The 20,235-nt window shown below is 43.0% G+C and overlaps 1 protein-coding gene across 10 annotated transcripts in view; it reads right to left on the minus strand.

Annotated features, from left to right (window-relative positions):
• The window catches only part of LOC138612774 (neuronal cell adhesion molecule-like), an 87,159-nt gene that overhangs the window by 10,592 nt on the left and 56,332 nt on the right, over positions 1 to 20,235 (minus strand). For 6 of the 10 annotated variants that reach the window (XM_069686211.1, XM_069686208.1, XM_069686203.1 and 3 more), the window contains exons 3-25: positions 16,463 to 16,638; positions 14,274 to 14,379; positions 13,372 to 13,565; positions 12,876 to 12,998; positions 11,675 to 11,845; positions 11,107 to 11,163; positions 9,330 to 9,441; positions 9,036 to 9,220; positions 8,731 to 8,865; positions 7,471 to 7,614; positions 7,253 to 7,364; positions 7,003 to 7,169; positions 5,392 to 5,539; positions 5,076 to 5,200; positions 4,760 to 4,789; positions 3,962 to 4,063; positions 2,261 to 2,458; positions 2,011 to 2,081; positions 1,570 to 1,795; positions 1,327 to 1,442; positions 1,032 to 1,236; positions 804 to 926; positions 260 to 436 (exon numbers count right to left, since the gene is read on the minus strand). In XM_069686211.1, coding sequence (XP_069542312.1) covers positions 260 to 436; positions 804 to 926; positions 1,032 to 1,236; positions 1,327 to 1,442; positions 1,570 to 1,795; positions 2,011 to 2,081; positions 2,261 to 2,458; positions 3,962 to 4,063; positions 4,760 to 4,789; positions 5,076 to 5,200; positions 5,392 to 5,539; positions 7,003 to 7,169; positions 7,253 to 7,364; positions 7,471 to 7,614; positions 8,731 to 8,865; positions 9,036 to 9,220; positions 9,330 to 9,441; positions 11,107 to 11,163; positions 11,675 to 11,845; positions 12,876 to 12,998; positions 13,372 to 13,565; positions 14,274 to 14,379; positions 16,463 to 16,544 — 3,109 coding nt within the window. In that variant the 5' untranslated portion in view covers positions 16,545 to 16,638. The remainder of the gene's footprint in view (positions 1 to 259; positions 437 to 803; positions 927 to 1,031; positions 1,237 to 1,326; positions 1,443 to 1,569; positions 1,796 to 2,010; positions 2,082 to 2,260; positions 2,459 to 3,961; positions 4,064 to 4,759; positions 4,790 to 5,075; positions 5,201 to 5,391; positions 5,540 to 7,002; positions 7,170 to 7,252; positions 7,365 to 7,470; positions 7,615 to 8,730; positions 8,866 to 9,035; positions 9,221 to 9,329; positions 9,442 to 11,106; positions 11,164 to 11,674; positions 11,846 to 12,875; positions 12,999 to 13,371; positions 13,566 to 14,273; positions 14,380 to 16,462; positions 16,639 to 20,235) is intronic. The other 4 variants (XM_069686212.1, XM_069686206.1, XM_069686207.1 and 1 more) reach the window with 3 other exon arrangements.

Here is a 20,235-nt window from a genome sequence, read left to right on the forward strand (position 1 = left end):
GAAAAACAAGAAAATGAGACACTGATAAAAACAAACTTAGAAGAATCTTTTATCTCAACCAAACACCTAAACCAAACCCTGATGAAAGCAACCAAGTCAAAAACAAATCATTTGTTGAATGAGGTCTGGCATACTGTAGTTTTGTGTTACGTGTTTTAAACTGTATGGACTTCATACTGTGATTTTAAGATGGGTATATGATTCATTCTAATCAGCATAAAGGTCATTTACTTGAACCCGTCTGTGTTTGCTGACTTACCTTCGTCCATGATGGTGACAGTTTCCTGAGAAATGGCTGGGCCTGCTCCCCTGACTGTTTTGGCATTCAAATAAAACTTGTAGCGTGTGCTGTGCCTGAGGTTGGACAAAGTGACTGAGGTCTCATTGGCGGGCAGGGCCACCTCCTCCACTGGGCCCAGCTCATTGGAGTTATTGACTACAGGGGTGGAGGAGGATGGGTGATAAGAATGACGGGATGGAGGTGGAAGTTTGGAAGCAGTGAGGTAAGTTGTATAGAGGTGTGAGGAGGAGGAGGAGGAGGAGGTAGATGGGTTTGAGTTTAAATGATGAAAAAGGTGGAAGTGGAAGCATTTGGAGGTGTGGGGTTCAGGAACAGAGTGACAAAAGTTGACTTGTTAATTTGTGTCGTATTTAAGGCAAAATATTTTACTCCATCTTTTCTGTTTCTTTATCTGAACAGGACATGAAAAAGGAGGACGTACAAAACTACAAACTACATGAAGGAAGGTGACATCCTTTAGACAAAGAGCTCAGCTGTTGTATTACAGAGTAAAGAGTCTCACCTGGCTGGTATTTGAGGGTGTAGCCTGTGATGCGTCCGTTACGGACATGAGGAGGACTCCATTCAAGGGTCAGCGAGTCCAGGTCGGTGTTGGTGACTAACAGAGAAGTAGGAGCCCCGGGAACTATAGGAAAAAACAGAAATAATCATTTCTCTGTGCTCGACTAAAATCTGAGTTTAAAGCTCCAAGAAAGAAAGAGGGAAAGTAAGAGCGTTTCCCTTCTCCTACCTCCTTCAGGTGTCTCAAACTCCTGGGTGGGGCTGGGGGGACCCTCCCCCTTGCCGTTATAAATCCTGACATTGAATGAGTAGAGGCTGAAGGGGTGCAGGCCGGGCAGCTTGCCGTGGCTGTGGTTCCCGCTGAAGGTCAGGATCTGCTTCTCCACGTGGTGCGGGTTGTGTTTGTGGAGGCTGCGCTCTCTCCAGTAGTACACCTACACACAGTTAGTATAGTGTAAATGTGTTGAGGGTGGATTATAGTTAGAGGGATGGTGTGAATATTAAACTTTCTTTATATACTGTACCTTATATCCTTTGAGATGTCCTCGTATTAATTTCGAGGGCACGGGGTCCCAGTGTACCTCTGCTAGAGTGCTGTTCAGCACCATGGGCTGCACATTGTCTGGAGCGGCTACCGGCACTGAACCATCAAAAAGAGACACAACAACAGCTGATTACAAAAAGACACAGACTTACACATGCATCACCTCAGACTCTTACATGTGTATATATATATATTCAGGGTCTAAAGAGTCAGTGGAACTCACAGTCCTCTCCCGAGAAGCCGTGGGCGATAGCAGGCTCGGGGGCCGCTCCGTGGTCGTTCACGGCCCGAACTTTAAGCTCGTATGGAACAAACGTGGGCGTTCCCGTCACAACGAACTTGGAGGTGTTCGCCACAGTCGCTGTGATCCACTCACTGTTCACGGCCTTCTTTCTCCACATCACTCGGTAGTGAAGCCCCGGACCGTTAGACTGGAGGCCTGAGAGCGGCTGCAGGGGAGAAAGTTTTAAATGTAACTCATCTTTCAAAGTGAATGTCCACTATTGTTTTTGTGGATGATAACAAAGAGAGAAACCTAAGAGAGCATGAAATCACAACATCACGCTTCACAGTACGAGGACACATTAATGTTTGATGGTATTCCCTGGACCGCGTTAAATTCCTCAGGATATTAAAAACAGATTGTCTTGTTAAACTTTATTACCTTCCATGAAATTACAAGATTATCATGTTCTGTTCCAAATCCCTGGACACCGGACGGGTTCTCGTCTGGAGCTAAAACAAATATAAAACATATAAAACATTATCCCAAAGAAATCCTTCACTGAGGCTCGAATCAACAAACAGATCTGCTTCTGAAAAGAAGCATTCAACAAGACATGATGCACCTACTATCATACTTATATAATTTGTATTATTTATGTGTTAATAAACCATGAATACTGAGTCTGTACCTGCAGGTTCTGTCTTGAACATCCTTGAGGATAAACTGGGGCGGCTGAAGTCCACACCATTGAGGGCCAGGACTCTGAAGGTGTAGTGGGCGTACGGTGACAGTTTGAGGTGAGCTGTCGTCTTGGTTCCAGCTACCTCGGTTAGATTATGCCAGTGACCTCGATGGTGCAGTGAGTCTTCATACTGGATCAGAAATTCTGTGCGAAATAGAAGAAAATAAAAGTATGGTAAGTCTCCAAACACTGTGTTCACTGCCTAATAGTGCATTTGCATAACTGAAGGAGTGAATGCCCTCAACAGTTTCGCTACAATATGTCTAAATGCTCCTCTGGCTGGGCTTTGAGGCGTCAAGTTAATGTTCATGAAACGATGAGTGTGAGACATGCTGAGCATACTGATGCACAGTGGGGTGTAGATTATACTGGAGCTGTTGTTTCAGACGTTTCTATGGATTTATGGATATTTTTAATGCTGGTAAAACTTCAGTCCAGATTTCAAGCTGACCTCAAGAGTTTTAGTTTCGTCGATAATTATGATTTTGTTAACATATCCGCAGTCTCTGCTTACAAAAGACAGCTACATGCAAAAAATGAATTATTGAAGGGTCAGTCTCGGATCCCATCGGCTATAGTCTGAGATGATATAGCCTGTGGAGACAACTATGAACATGCCGGGTGTGTAGGCAGCGGTTAGCGATAAACGACTTCCAGTTGAGACTTCCTTTTCTGCGTGCTGCTTTGTTTACAGAAAAAGAAAACGTATTTCCTGTGATTGACTTTAATTAACGGGTCTTACGTTTGCCGAAATTTCAACAACATGATGCAGATTTGTAAAAATAAAGCTTTTCAGGTCTGTCCTCGAGAGGAGAAGAAAACTACTTTTAAAATGCTCGTTGAATGGAGATCGGATCGATCTTTTCTGATGCATTCGTGGAAGTCGGGAAATCTGAACGCTGAACAGCTTTCGAGACACAGCGTCAAGGGAATTTATCTCAAGTTAAATTTTAGATCTAGAACTGATTGTTAGCTGAACTTGCTGCAGATGTCTGTTTATAGAGATTAATAAGAAGCTAAATCGACGACAGATGACGCTGATGGGAGCCGGGATGTCATTACGGCACATAACGTTCGGCCTGCTTTTGCTCTCCACACGGTCTGTTTTTCCTGCATACACTGCAGCCTGCTGACACGTGATTGGTCAATATAACTCGGACTACAAGCGTACTACAAAAGGAAACCAGAACACTTGCAGTCCCTAAAATCCACGTCCCTGCCTACAGATTCTACATTTCTATGTAGAATCTGTAAATAGAGATTATTGAAGGCTTAAGCTAAGCACTTTTAGAATATTAGGAGACTCTTTGGACAGCAGAAAGTCTGTAAAAAATAAAATCAAAGCAGCAGAGGCAAACATACCCTGACTTTAGCTCCTAGAATTGTTCAAAGCTTCAAAAACACTGGAGCCTACAATTCCCATAATGCAACATTGGAGACCGTCCCTGTGTCCTAGATACCCAGTTCTTACAAATTAAACACCTTAAGTTTTTAAGGCAGACATTCAATAAGGAGACAGAACAATACGCCAATGGCAAATTAGTGACGTGTCCCTTTAAAAACACTCCTGTCTGATGTAATAGCAAACATTTGGATGAATAAATACATACACACACAAACAAACATACACACGCGCTCATGACATACTCTGAATAGGACTGTTATGTTCATCCCCCGGGGTCCAAGTGAGCTGCACACTCCTCTTTTTCTGGTCTGTCAGCTCGAGGTCAGTGGGGGGGTCGGGTCGCTCTGGAGGAGAGAGAGCACAGGCATCAAAACACAGTCACAGTTACAGGATATGAAGGGTTCATGCCACGAGAAGATCAAGCAAAAACGGAAGAGGACTTTCTGGCCGCAGAAAAACATATAAATGTTTCAGTTTCTTTACATATTTCTATTTGCAGAGTAATTTTCCCGCTGACAGACATGCAGACACTGCATCATGCATATGAAACGACTGATGCTCAAGCGACTATCTTCCATAATCACTCTGCATGAAATCGAGTCTCAGGCTCACTAGAGAGGCTAAATTGAAGCTCATGTTTTGGAATTGTAATGACAACGCATGCTTTGAATAAATGAGTGTTGAGGAAAATGTGCATCCGAACAGATCCAAAGTGGTGCAATGGGGAGATGTCGGCTTTACAAATTATCTTTGCATTTAAGTGAGAGTGGGAGTCGCTTCCCCTCTGCATGAATGTTTTCCCTTTGCATCAGTGCTTTAATGCGATTAGACTAAAATGTAAAAATATACTCCAGAAAACAGGATAAGTTATGAAAAAAACACCCTGAAGACAAAACAAGCAGATGCCGGTAAAACAGAAGAAAAAAACCTCTTTGAAAAACAAGGCCATAACATGCTTCACTTGACAAAAAACATACAACAGACACACAAGGCCGTGTTAGCGGAGCACATCTGGGTGCTCAGGTGTGCTGCGGGTTTACCAGAGACGACAGCTGGTGTCGGCGTGGCCTCTGCCAGGTTGGAGGGCGGGAGTGAAACAGGGAGTTTAGTGGTCAGTCAGCCGTAAGGAGACAAAGATTATCTCGCTAAGAAGGTAACAATCAAATATTCATGCTGCCGACACGATCGCTGACTAAATCCGCTAAAGTAAACTCTCAAGCAATTAACCTTGAAGAAACCTGAAAGGAAATCTGATCCGTGCGTTATTGGACAGATTCACTTTTCTGGGAAGACCTTTAATAATTTGTGAGCTTGTTTTATATCAGTGAAACTGAGCTTCTGAACAGCTGAACTTACCGACAACAGTGAGCTCAGCGCTGGCTGAATCATGGTCCAGGGTGGTGTTCATGATGCAGGTGTACACGCCCGCATCGTTCTCTGTCACCTCAGAGATGGTGAGGCTGTCCGAGTCCACGATCAGCCTGGAAACAAAGCATTCATACAGACGGATTATTTTTCAAGTAAAGCAGCCGGAGAAAGAAGAAGAGACAGAAACAAACAAACACCAATAAAAAAGGTTGATATAATTCAAAGTAAGTTTGCAGGTTAGATCCATTACAGCTAATGTAATAGACAGTGTTAATGGTCTCATAACTGAGCACACAGCTCTGACCTCTCATCATCAGGCAGCTCTCCGTCGTCTTTGAGCCAGGTCATGGTGGGGATGAGTGAGGGGTCGTGTTTCACCTTACACTGAAACACAGCAGACCGGCCCCTCTGGACCTCCTTGTATTCCGGCTGCTTCAGGATCCGGGTGGGTTCTGATGGACGAAGAGGAGGTTATGCGAGCGTTAATATGGTGCTTCAACGACTAAAATAAAACCAGTAAGCCTTAGCAGTCTGAAAACATTTTCTATTAAACGTGTTAAAAGGGCTCGACTTAAAAGATTAATTTAAAGGCTGCAACTTTGATCGATCAATTCATCGTTTAAATGTCGGCAAATGTTTAATAAAGTACTCCAACATTTGATTTAAAATCCAGTTTGGGAGAACAGCTCTTTATTTGCGAGACTGAAACAATACACACTCCTTTTATTGTTTTCCATGTTATTTAAACCTTTTTTAACTTATTGGCTTTAACGGGCCTGCTTCGGCTAACCGTACACTTGGTTTAGATACAGGTACTAATGTGTATATGTCTTCTTTGAGGTGCCAGAGGAGCCGATTGACTTGTCCTCCCAGATCTGGAGCACCTGGGCACATTGCTCCACAGGATATAAAAGCTCAGTTTCCTGCTGGACATCTCTCTCTCTCTACCTGACCAGCGTCTGCACCCGTTTAGATTGAGTTAGTCTTTTGTGTTAGTTCACTCCTCAACACGCTCCACTATTCCCTACTGTAAATTCATTGATTGTCGCTCTTTATAAAGCTTAGAAAAGGTGCAGATGTCATTTGGTAACAATTGATCGATCGTTTTGAGATGCTATGTCATTAATAACAGACAGAAGCAAAGCAAAGTGATCAGATTAAAGTTGTTGTTAATTAAAACTTAATAAGTTGGAGAATAGAGTGCACTTAAAGTGTGGAAGTAAGACAGAGAATAATCCAGACTGAGTAAGACTTCATGTGATGTGCTTCTCACAGAAATCATTGATATATGAGATTAATTGTGAGTAATTAATTCCAAAGCCTGTAATTAATGAGATGATTTTTTTTTAATCACCTGACAGCAATAGTTTTGATCTGATGTGTGCAATAAAATCCTCTACCCGCGCTGCTAAAACAAATCCTGGAGGAAACACTGTACATTACACTCACTCAGCCACATGCACACGACTGATGAGACTGACTTCACACATCTCACGAGCATTCTTATTGTTCAGTTTATTTACTTTAAGATTGTAATAAATTACTCATTTCTTTTGGCTATCCGTGTCCCTTCTCATCCGGGTTATGACAAAATGGGAGCGCCAGGTTATGAAGCTATCATCTTGCATTTCTTGTACATTCGCAGTTTATCTCTGTTAATTGTTGTTCACATGATGTGTTCGCTCGGATCAGGTCAGTCAGTCTGTCGACTGTGACTAAAGGTTCCCTCAAAAATCCCTGTGCAGTGATTATTTTGCTGTTTAGCTCCTGTGTGAACTCTGGACTGTTTCATATTTTTACTTCAAAATAACAGAGTTGCACTCGCTTTCATCAGAAACATCACACTGCAGTTGCACTTCATTGATTATTAGCTAGTTGTATCCACTTTCTGTCTTATAAAGATCTTCTCTCTCACCTTTGACCTCCAGTTGGATGTGATTCTCTTCTTTACCCAGTGAGTTTCTGGCCACGCAGGTGTATTTGCCGCTGTTGTGTGCCTGAGCTGTGTGAATCTCTAAAGTCCCGTTGTCGTGGAGGATGTAAGGGTCTCCGTCCAGGGTGCTGGAGCGACTGTCTTTGAACCTGAGGCACAGAGAAGCAGCCGCTTTGAGCTTTTGAAGAAGCTATAAAACAAACTTTCCTCTGTTGAACGTTCATTAACTCACCAGGTAATTTTCGGAATGGGCGACCCGAAGGAAGCGCAGTCGATCAGCGCCCGGTGGTTTTTGATGACCTGGTAGACTTTGTTGGCTGGAGTCAGCACTCTGGGCGGCTCCGCTGCAGTGAGACAGCAGCCATTATTGCCGTGTAATAACACTCAAAAAATCAATGTAAATGGAATACAGCATTGTGTATACAAACAGAGCTTGGGTAATGAACTTACAGAGCACATTGACAAAGGCGTTGGAGAGGAGGTAGCCGTAGGGGTTGGAGACGTTACACTGGTACACTGCGCTCGATCCAGTCTGCACATCAGTGAAGATGATGGTGTCGTCCTCCACCGTTCTGCTCAGATCCTTCGGAGAGTCTGGTCATGGATAAGAAGGGTTTGGATGATTCTTGGAAAGCAGTTTATATAGGTACAAACATACTGGGGCAAAACGTAACAGTTGATTTAGTATGCTGAGTATCAATACAATATTCTTTACACGGCAAGCAAAACATGTCAATAGCATTGATTCTAGAAAACTGCAGAAATGTGACAAAGACAGCCAAACTTTAAGTCTCATTCACAAATCCTTTGATGCAATATTCCCTAAATTAAATCATATTTATTTTGTTAAAGGGCCAGTTCGCTGATTTTTAACCTCAGTCCTGTCATGCTATTATGGGGGGCTAATGCCATTATGGTAGAAAAAAAATCTAATGTCACTTTGTGCCTTTGGAGGACGCTATCCGCTTCTCAATGGGCCCTGCAAAAACCTCCACCAGACTAAAATGCATCATCGGGCGGAGGCCAGGGAGCTCGCTAAACAACATTTCCTCAATCTCAGAAGCCCGCCCCAGATGTCATGTCTCGTTCAAAATCATCAGGTTTGAAATGTAGACTGCAGACCTGAAGATTTTTTAGACGATCCACTGGTATATTCTTGTTGTATTTCGGATTCTGTACCGCTCTGAGCCATCGCCTGCTGCGATCAATGTCCTTGTCCTTTTTTATGGATACTGGATTAAAGTTATAGTTCAACTTTTGAGATAAAATGCCTGCTCTCTTGCTTTCCTACTTAAGGGAGAAGGATGATACCACTCTCATGTTTGTATGCATAATATGACGCTACTGCAAGCTGATTAGCTTAGCTTAGCATAAAGACAGGAAACATTGGGTGATCCTAGCATAATCTATACAGTTTATTAACATGTTAGTCCTCGCTTGTTTAACCTTTGGGTGTTTACTCACTATGAAGTATTACAGTGTATTGCTTTGGTAGTGATGTCAAACTTTGGTATTGCAAATACGAAACTTCAAAATGTTATGCAGAGCCAAAGTACTTATGAGTCTGTCTTTGAAGAAAGAGTCCTGCCTCAAACACAGAAACTAAAGGATGCTCAGCTTGGATGAAAAAGGGAAGTAATAGCATTACAGAGTGTGAATGTTCTTCTCTTGGCAGGTGGAGTTACAGTAATAGGAACAGGTTGCACTCACTCTCTATGGGGATGCCGTTCATGGCCCAGGTGATGGAGGGCTTGGGCGTGCCACTGGCCCTGCAGGTCAGCACCCCGTTCTCTCCCGGAGCTAGAACAAGGTTTCTGGGCGCGCCGCTGATCCAATATGGAGCGGCTGAAAATAGAACAGAGCACAGCAGAAGGCTGGAGAATTAATCACCGAACACACTGCCCTGTTGGCATCTGTGCATAAATCAATTATGAGATAGAGGGAGAATAAAGAGACAGAAAGAAGGAGGGGCTGAACGGCCTGATGAGATTCTGCACGTTTCGTTGCAGACGCACCTTTGACCATGACGTGGATGTTGTGGTGCACCGTGCCGAGCTTATTCCTGGCGGTGCAGCGGTAATCTCCCGCGTCTGACTCGGACACGTTCACAATGCGAAGCGTCCTCTGGTAGTGCAGGAAGTACGTGCGCTTGGCGGGGAGCTCGCCGCTGAGTTTGGTCCAGGAGACGTCGGGGGTGGGCCTGGATTCAAAGGAAGAGAGACGGAGGAGACAAAGACAGACGATGACGCTCGAGCAGGTGGGCACTTGAGGCTTTCATAGCCGAAGTAATGGCAGATTCTTTCACTTACAGTCCTTCGGCGATGCACTCCATCTCCAGCACCTGTCCTCTCAGCACGGTCTTGGAGCTGGAGGGGCCAGATGGGACGAGGAAGGTTGGCTTCCTCTCATCCGCTGGGTCGTCTGCAGTTTCACACACACACACACACACACACACAGATTCACAATTACACTGTAACAACCTCTTCACATTCAGAATCCTTTCTTCGCTCTGCTCTGCGGTATAATGAAGCCTCTCTTTAACAAGTCAATGCAGGGGCACTAAGGCGCTTCAGCACAGACCACAACTCTCATATTTTATAGTCATGTTGTTTTATTGCTGCTTTTTATGGCTGTTTATTCAAATTAATTGCCCTCTAGGGTTATAACAAACGCTAAAATGGACCTGATGCAGAATAAACAGAGAAATGAAATCTCTTTCTGAACTGGTAAAGACGTAATCTGATAACTAATCATAAAATCGGACTGAATGTTCACGATAATAGTGATGATGATAACGTAACACCCTGGCATGAGAGCAGTTTCATGAGAATCAAACTGCTCTCATGTTATGTGTTTATTTAGCTAATGTTTGGTATAATTCAGACAGAGACAAACTTAAGATCTTCTTAGCAATGAGAAACTAAAAGAGATGAAAATAATTGATGACAAAGAGATTAACTACTAGACAGGTGCGCTCCTGTATCAGGTAGGCAGCAGAGAAAAGGTGATTTTAAGAGTTAAGAATGCAGATTGCTGTTTGACAGAAGGGACGGCAAAGAAAATAAGAGAATTTTAAAGTTGTAATCTCGAAGATCTCAGTTTCGTTCTCATTGGCGGCACCTGTGGTGATAAACAGTAATTGCGGGAGCACACTTTGTTGCATGTGTGACGTCCACGGTTGGCTCCAGTTGTAACTCTTGATTTTCCTCGCTGACGGTCGCTTTCCTTTTTAGACTGTTTGCTTCATCTGAGCGTCGAATTTGTTTCTTTTTCTTTGGATTTTCACTTATTTTTGAAGTTGTATCTGTAGTCATCGATCTTTTCTTTGTTTGTTCAGCCATAGTAGATTACTGTTTACTCGCAACACTTGCAGAGAGCGGAAAAGCAGCCGCTTAGCTCCGCCTACCCTCTCTGGCAGACCAACCACTGCTGGGTGATGGAAAACGCGTCACTTACTGGGCGCTGCTTGTGATTTGTTCCATTAAAGTCGCCACAGACACCCAGTCTGTAATACTGCAAATGTAAAGGCTTTCATCAGCGGGCCATAGGCTCAATCACCATTGTGTTACCTCATTCGGTGATAGATAGTGACTTAAAAGACATTTATTTAAATGAAAATCTTCGAGATTATTACTTTAACATATTTATACTTTTAGGAGCTGTGTTAGAATCAAATGCGTTGCTCATCTTGATCATTAATCATATATTCATTTTTAATCTAAATGCAGTCTTGTTTCAAAGTTGTAGAGATGTTGTTTCATGTCTAAATCCGCTCATTAGATATAGAAGTCCCCATGCTGCTACAGTTTAAAAAGGAGGAAGTGATTAGTTATTAAAAGGGTTTCGATTGGAAAGATCAGGACAGAAGGAGGGAAAAATAATTAACTTTTTACGGGTTATTGTTAGTGGGTGAAAGTTTGGTGGTCTATGTTGGGGGGTAAACACTAGAGGGTGCCAGATCTCACTCCTGTGAGATTGTAAAAAGCCATTAGGTTGCTGGATTAAAGGGTTAGTGTTGTGGGTAAAGAGTTAGAGTTTGGAGCTCTAGGTCAGGCAGGGTGAACACTAGGGGGTGCCAAAACTCACCACTAAATAAATCAGTGTCATTGTAAAAAGCTGCCATTGTGTCATTGATTGCATCCACTGTAACAGAAAAAAAATCAAACACGGCACAAGTTGAAATCATCAGTCACATGAGGAAAAAAACAACGTAACATGAGAGAACTAAAAGAGCAAAACAAACTTTAAATGAGGAATGATGGTAATAAGAGGGTTGTGGGAACAGACTGTCGTCATGTCAACAGATAAACGCTCGACTGAATGAGAGCAGCCTTTGTTGTTGGTGAGAGTGCGTATGCAGAAGTAATAAAATGAACGCCTGTCGGGCAGATAGAGCCGGGGGCAATGAAAGCTCTGACAATATGTCTTTTCAGGGAGGATGACGACCGCTGGCGTCTCCGAGGATGGGATCACTGATAGGAAATGCTGCTTCCCTCCTACGCAGTCATGCCGGCACACAGCACTGTAAATGAACTCCCTCTCATGCACACACATTACATACTAACTCACTCGCGCTCACGTCGGCTCATTACACCTCCAGTTCATTTCGCTTCCTTTATCTTTCCCGCACACTCACACACGCGTTCAGACTTACGGCTGAGGACCCTGACGCTGATGGGTTGCTTCTGCTGGATGGTTTGTGTGTACGGGAAGCGGGCGTAGCAGATGTAGTCGCTCCTGGAGTCCTCTCGGAGTACGTTGGAGAAGTAAAGGTCTCCGTTGAGGGACTGGGACACCCTGTTGCTCTGAGGCAGCCTCTGGAAGTCTGAAATGTACAGCACGTTAAATCATTTGACGCGTAAAACAAATATAAAACGTGCTACATGTGCTGCTTTCTGTAAAGAGTTAGTTAATACACATATAATAAAAGATTACTGCTATGGTCTTTATGTTTTCATGAAACATCTTCCTAACAGTTAAATAGTGTGTTCGCTTGATCATCCATTGAGAGATTGTTGCTTTTTTATATAATAGAAAACCACAAATGGTATTTCGATCACCTCTATAGTTTTTGGATCGAGGCATGAGGAGATTTTTTAAATCAAAGTAGACAATTTAAACTAAATCTTGAGTTTGTTACGTTTATTCTTGACGTTACCACAAGGTCAATATAATATTTTTTCTCGAGCTTTTAATTACAACACACAACCTTCAGGATTTTCCCAGTAGATTCAAAATAACTGAGCTCCACAACAGATACTAAATCGACCTTGCAGTGGTTAGTTTTGTTTATTTGTGTCATTCCTTTGTCGTTTCCAAGGTTAAGAATGAACTTCTTATCTATATTTTAAGGCAACAGGTCTAAAAAAATTCTTTTAAGTGCTTCTAAAAAATATCTATTTTAAAAACTAACATTTCCATTACAACTGGGAACCCCCATGAACCGAAGAAGACGGCGTGACATGATGAAAAGCTCCGCTGAATGGTGATAGTGACTGATTTGTTCCATCAATTGAACCAACGTTATCTGGACAGTTAAATACTACTACAGGTAATTAGATAAATATGAGTGAATTGTCCCTTTAAAAAAACACATTCAATGAATCAAGTAATAATCAACTAAGTGTGATATTTAGTTTAACTACATTAAATAGACCTGGGACGACCCTATTAGTAGCCTCTTGTAAAACCGCAATCGCATACAGCGATTGTATGTCCCTACATTAAGACCACATTTCCCATAAAGCTTTACTTCTCTGCCTCAAACATATTATGAAATGTGTACAGTGCAGCAGGGTGTTACAGTGTGTTTATTTATGCAGTAAAATAGTATCTTAAGTGACTGAGGTGCTCACAGTTGTCCATCCAGAATATGATGGGAGGGGGCAGGCCAGCAGGGGGTCGGCACGGCAGCACCAGGGACACGCCCTCCTGGACCACGATCGGCTTGATTTTCTCCTTTGACCACAAGGGGGACCCTGCATGTGTCAGAGGAGGATACACACGTCAGTGGATGAAGAGTCTCATAATTTGACAGAAAATATGGGTTGCTAATGGACTGTTGCTGACATGATGACAGAGGTGACGAGGCAGGATGAGCGGGGTGATGCCTCACTGAATGATAATAAGCGAGGGAGGAATACAAACGGATGCTGCTCTATCTACTGCTAACATCCTGCTAAGTAAACATGCTGCTTTCTACATGCAACCTTTACCTTTCAGGAGGGCTCTTAAAGTGCAACACAATCGTCAGAGAAAGAAAAATAACGATGTGAGAAAGATGTGAGATATGCGTGACATTAAAGACAGACAAATGGAGTGATGGAAATGTCAGGCTTGCGCGGCACTTACTCGACTGTTGTACGACGATGTTGTTGGAAACAGCAGTTCCATGTTTGTTCCTGGCTGTGCACTGGTACACACACTCGTACTGCTCGGCCTTCGCTCTGCTGATGTCCACCACCAGGGTCCCTGAGTGGGGCCTCATGCTGACGTTGGGGTCATCGTCGATGTCAAAGTGGGTCCCGTTTCTCGTCCAGGAGAAACTGAGGGATATAAACAGACCAGGGTCATAACAGTGCAGCATATAAAGTGTACAACACTGTACTTCAAGGTTAGACAAATGTTTACTGTTAGATAGCATGGAGTCATAGCTTAAAAACCCTTGAACCCTACTTCCGCCATCAGCTTTTTAGCCGAGAGTAAATACAAGTCGCTTTTATAAGATTTAGGTGCACAGTTCCTTTCAGAGTGAGGGGCGCAATGCATGCTGGGTGTTGTAGGAATGTAGAATGGGCGAAACCACGAGCTGTTTGTGCAACTTTCTACACAGCTGTGGCGCCAACTTCACATATTATTGCTTCTATCGATTACAGAGAACACCAGCTTTGACTGACAGTGGCTTTTTCCAGGGGAGAATTGCTCTTTTCAAGGCTTGGAAATGTATTATGTGAGGGTGTCCTTGCAGGTATATGAATACAAAGGTTTGCGTGCATACAGTGCTAATACTAGGAAACTAATTAGATGTTTTACTGGAGATAGATAAAGGAAAGAGGATGGTATAACTCTGAACAAAAGTTTCAAATGCATGAGCAGAAATCAGCCTGTGGCAAGGACAGCATGTGCAGAGATAAACCCAAACTTTACCAGCTGAATTTTAAACTGAATTTCTTTAGACTTGTCGGCTGAGGCTTTTAACTTAAATTTGACAGGTGGTGGTTGAAACAGCGCCATGAATGCAAACAGATTCGTACCTGGGGTGAGGCTTCCCCTTCGCCTCGCAGTGGATTATAATGTTCTCTCGGGGGTCGATGATGTAATCCTTGGGGGATTGGTGAGTTATGGTCGGCGGCTGCGGCACTAAATGCAATCAGACAAAGGGTAATATTCAATCATGACCTTTACTGCATAACTAAGCCTTTTTTCTGTTGCTGTATTGACCACACAAGCAGAGCAATCACATGCAAACTCACCACAGTGAATCAAAGGAGACGGCTGTTTGCTGACAGACACAAAAAGCTGCCATAACATGCGCAACAACAGAGAGGCATGCACAACGCTCAGGTACATTTCACTTTATTGTAATGATCCGCTGCTTAATGTATTCCTGTCAGAGCCGGGGAAGTAACTAATGGACTATGACATAACAAATGATATCAGGACTCATGCTGTTTGCAGTATTGCGCTACGGGAAATGCTCTACTGCTGCGGCAGCACAGAACAAAAACAAGAAAGAAATCAAAGCATGCAGAATGTGAGGTCCACTCCAAACCACACGCAACATCTTATAACATAAAGCAGATAAAATATAACACAAAAACATACTGAAAAAAAAGATGAAATATACACTTATTGCACAACAAAACCTGCAAGCACAACCTCTGCAGGGAATCCACACTAGTTTCAGACTTACATCCTTCCAGTACTTTTTCCAAAGAACCAGCAAACAAGAAAGAACAGATTGTGACAGCAAAGAGAACCAGACATTAGTGGTGACCAATATTTTCCTGCATTATTTCTGCTTCACACACGGTTTAATCGAGGTCAGTTTCCAGTTGAGAACAGCCAGGCTCCAGCGGTCAGCAGCTCCAACCATAGAGGGAGTAAAAGATCTCCCCCCACAGTGACGTCAGGCTGCGGTGATGGAAACTTTCCCCCAAATCAGAAATGAAGAAAACTGGTTCTACAAGTGTTTGCTTTACAAAACGTAGAGTTTCCAACAACAATCAACTGTTTAGAAATCATGAGTCACACCCTATAAACAAGAAGAAACAGTGAATAGATGCATAAAGATAGATGGTTAGAAGAAATGTGATTGGATATGCACCGATCACTTGGTAAGTCGATTTTCAGATATCAATCTATAACTATTTACATAATTGTTTCAGATACATCTCATCGAAAAAATATTTAGCAGTGGCTAATTCTTGCTATTGAAATGTCAGGATTTGATGCTTTTGTTTGACGTATGTGAAGCATGTCTTCAGCTTGTAGACTTCTGATCCACCTCAGGATCTGGGAAATGTTTTCCTGAGAATTTATGGACAAAATTTGACTCGATGAATTAAAAAATATTAGGCTGATAAATTAGTAATTTAAAAACTAACCTTTAGATGCAGCCCTAAATGTGATTCAGTTAAACAGTGTAGAATGGGAGAAAAAAACTGAAGATAAAAAGCTAAAATCTTTGATCGTATAAACAGTTACCGTAAAATTTGGTTTATAAAACTTTTAATACTTTTTTAATCTAAAAAGAGGGCTGCGTCCGATATACCGATGTGACCAATACACCAGTATGAAATGCAGTGAGGTATGTTATTGTGTTACATGGTGCTACAATCTAGTCCCGTCATGATCATCAGTGTCACAACAGCCAACCTTACCGTAGGCCGAGCTCAACTACAGCACCGGTGGCTAGCAGGATTGCAAACTTGACATGGAGAAAACAGACGGTAGGCTCTAAATTGTGTGTTTTAAATGAAAATAAATCAGTGTTGAAATAACTTGTAAACACGTTTTTTTATTAATAAATAGCTGTAGAAAACATTTTCCCCTCTGGGATACCCCCAAAAACAGACGTCTTATCTTCTGGTGCGACTTATATTCCAGATTTTACAGTATGTGCTGGACCGTTCTAAGCTGGCCCCTTTATTATTATTATCACTCTCTCTATATTATGTTACAAAATAGTGAAATGTTTGCGTTTACATTCCTGTGTTGTCCAAAAAACCCATTGTCACATGACGCAAAGAAAAGCCTCAAATCCTCATATTTGAGAAGCTGCAACCAGCAAATGGCACTTCAGCTTGATTAACTACATACCAATTATTTTTCATTCAATTAGCTTATCAGTTAATTGACTCACTGTGCATCCTCAGAAAACCGAGACCTGAAATTAATCCACTTATTGCATGTGAATGTGTTGCTTGGTGTGTCGCCTTACGGTCTAGTGGGACCTCCAGCGCGGCGGCGAGGTGTCCCAGGAGCAGCACGAGCAGCGCCGCGTCCATCCTCCTCCTCTCCATCGTCGGCGTGTGACGCAAAGGTCTGACCCGGAAAACAGCGACGCCCCGCCTCTGTGCTCTGTCACAGTGTGTGAGGACACGCGCGCATCCACGACTACAGGGAGAGAAAGAAAGGAAGAGAGAGGTGATCAGAGTTAAGAGGATAGAAACAGGAAGAGAGATTACAGGGTAGAACAGCACATCCCGTTACTGCAGCCATCAATCATAATACTGACTTTATTATATTTGTGTTTATCAGCTGGTGAAAAAGAGAGAGGCACAAAGACAGAAAACTCTGGGCACAGATCAATGTTGGTGCCGTGCCAGTTCTTTTTGATCTAGTGCTCTCTAACACGGTGCGATGCGGCCCACATGGGCTCGTTTTGCTCGGCTAATCACAGCCGTGGCCGCGATGCCATTAGGCTTCTCTGCCGTATCGATCACATGACATGCCGAGGGACAAGACGGAGGGACGCACACTTTACCATCCGTTTCCCTCACAGCTTTATCACTTTGATTGACTGACTGACTGAGGCAGCAGCAAACTGATCTGGAACGAGGTCAGGTTTCAGACAGCGAACCATCATTCTTTCATGAGACGTGTGTAGAGGGGAAACATCACGTGTGATCGAGCCGATCTTAGATCTCTGACATCTCAGTCGGCAGCGTTCGATGAGGACAGATGGTGCGGGTTCAACAGGGTGATGTTTACAGGTCGGAACAAGCTGGTGTAAGGCTAATTGAACACTGATTCACTGTTAATTAAGAGAGGGTTTCTTTTGTTGCAGAATGTTATCTGATTTCTTGTGAGGGAAAATGACTAAAAACAGCCACTCTTAAGATCCCGTATAGACTGAGAACAGGCTGCAGAGCAGAACAGAAATGTACGTAACATATTGAACATACCAAGGTTTGAAATCTGTCTCTTGTTGCCAGGCAGCTCAGTGCTGCTACATCCCACCTTCATCCAACCACAAGCAATTATTTTCGAAGACAGCTAAAGAGCGATGAGAGCAAAATGCAAATGCTGAAATAATCACAGTCAGTATAATCAAACCCAGTGTGACCCCAGAGAGCAATAACTACTGAGTCAAGATGACTTTGCTCTATTTAATTCATATTCATCTGCATATTCCAGCCTTGTTACTGAGAAATGATCAGTATAATTTATTATTTCCATGAAACGGGAGAGCAGCCTGCATATGATTAGCAGAAAGAATGAGGAAACTGAACTTTCGGAGGAGTCGTTTTCCCGTCTTTAACAACCACAGTCTGACCTGTTTTTGTCTCTCCTGCCTGTCTTACCCGAGGCGTCCGCAGGCTGCCACAGTATTAAAATGTCACAGCTTAATTTAGAGCTCAGGACTAATTTGCTGTGTTATCTGAAAAGCACATCAAATTTGGGATATTAACGTCGGTAACTGTGTGAAAGAATCAAATTGAGCCTTATTAAAGCCGGAGAGGCGTGTGTGTACCACTCTGGAGCCTTCGGGTGTGAGTCCGGTCACGGTGGAGGCTGAGTCTGAGACCAGAGGCTAGACAGCCGAGCAGTCAGACCCGGTCCTCCTTGGGGATCAGATGTATTTGTTAGCGCTGCCCTGCAGTCATGATTCAGCCCCAGAGTCGGCGTCTGGTAGCTTGGGAAGAGACCGAGGCTAACGTCTGCTGCCCCCGGCTTCAGCTACACCTCTCCAGGGGAAGGCCTGTATTAGGCGCCCAGGGCAGCCAATCACTCTGCTGCGGACACCATCAGGCAGCTTCAGCAAGGGACATGAAAAGATCCAGGGGGGGGGGCAGATTTCATCAAACTCATTTGCAGGCTTCAGGTGGGGGTGCTGAACTCGCACCGAGCAGAAAACCCACTTTTGACTTCCAACTTGCTGCGTTAGAAATTTACAATCGGATGTCATTTATGCAAAATCCATTCGCAGTGATTTAAGAAGTATTGCATTGTAATCATTTCTCAGCCGATTCAATTAAGTTTATGTAAAAAAGTTAATAAAATCACTATAATTTGAAAGAGAAAGAAGAAAATACAGCTTGAACTTGCAAGTTCAGCGATGAAATTAAGAAAAGGGACGGCCTGTGACAGCAGGAGAATAACTGAGCTCATTTTACATTTTATGGTGAATCCCCAAAAGCGCGCTGATTTTTATCTGGGAAGGAGCCGCTGCTTCATCCAGGATTCATATCCCAATTTAATGAGGTGAAGCAGCTCGGATCAAGCTGGTCAGCGCCTGTGTGTCTTCACGTGCATACTGTAACTGTGTGCATGCGCTCACTTGTGTGTGTGTGCGTGTTAAAATTATCTCTGTGAATCACTTCCCAGTACGACGACAGTGGGAACTCAAGTGGGGCTGTTAAGATGAGGAGCTTATCACCAGGGCCTGAAACCACCGACATGCTGCCTGAACTGTGAGCAGAAAACACAAGTGGAAAAAGCAGAATTTACTTTATTCCAATTAAAAAGTTGGATGTTTTTATTATAAAACTTTCACTTTCAATGAGTTGAGCTGCGTAATTGCTGTGTTTTGAGCCAGACTTTCCCTGCATCTCGAAGAAGAAACTATGTCTCAAGGCCCTTCTTTCATTTAATTATACAGTATTTCAAAAGGGACACACAATCAAAAGCCATTCATCACAACTGTTGAACCTTCTATGCATCCTGTGCTGACAGAAGTGGGGAAGCCAGAGTAAATAAAGCTCAGAGCAGAGCAGTCTGCCGAGGCCCGAGACAAAAACACAGAGCTGTGCCAAAAGCTGTCAGGCGTCAGATAATATCGAACAGGAAATGGTCTCTCAGACAGAAACACGACAGGGAGGATTTCTAGCTAGTTTTCAAGAAGAAGATGATGCTAAGAGGATGATGAACCGAGCTTCTGTCTCACTTAAAAACTCAATATAAAAGTTGAGGCATGAGGACAGCTGCCAGAGCACTTACAGGATCAGATAAGTATTAGGACAAGTTCTAACTTCATTGAATCAGTTTTAGGCCAATCTGGGGCAGTTGCAAACACACTTATTTTAAGTTTATATGACGATATGTTAGCAAACAGTTGCTCATTTGCATATCGAGCAGTTTTTCTTCTCTCTACTAAATCCCAAAGGAAATATTTGCTCAGTTGCAGCTTAATACTTACTAGGGAGCCGCTAACTGTGTCTGTCTGATGTTGGTGCTGGGTGGGTAAGGTACAGTATGTTTTTATATCTTCTTGCTGCCTGTATGGACTATAAACAATGCTATGAGATTGATAAGAGTGAACCAAAACAATACAGCTATGTGCTATTTAAAGAGCAGCTCCAGTCATGTTATATAAAATGCTCTGCTTGAATGAATAAATTGTGTCTGATATGTTTTTTTCTGCAAAATATGTTTAATTACCTTGTAAAATCCTCCTGAGGCATCTCCTGCAATCTGCATAGTCCCCGCCCACTATGAAAACAAAACACGTCTCTGCCGTTGTTTAGCGGCAACTTGTTGAAACTTAGCGAGCTTGAAATGTAGTAATTAGTAGTAACAACGTGCAAAAATTACGATGACGGTTACAGCTGGCTTGTGCATCGCAGAAGTGGTTGCCATAGGTTACACTTAATGATATGCATAGCGTCAGCCCGTCCATTAACGGGATTGGCTCCTTAGGTTTGTGACGTCTCAAACCTGCCAATCTGAAAACGTGTTGTTCAGCCTGTCCTTGGTACACTGCAGTTTAAA

This window comes from Semicossyphus pulcher, unplaced genomic scaffold (genome assembly GCF_022749685.1).
Source record: "Semicossyphus pulcher isolate SPU_LCO1_2020_fin unplaced genomic scaffold, fSemPul1.0.p SCAF_8, whole genome shotgun sequence".
Classification (NCBI taxonomy): domain Eukaryota; kingdom Metazoa; phylum Chordata; class Actinopteri; order Labriformes; family Labridae; genus Semicossyphus; species Semicossyphus pulcher.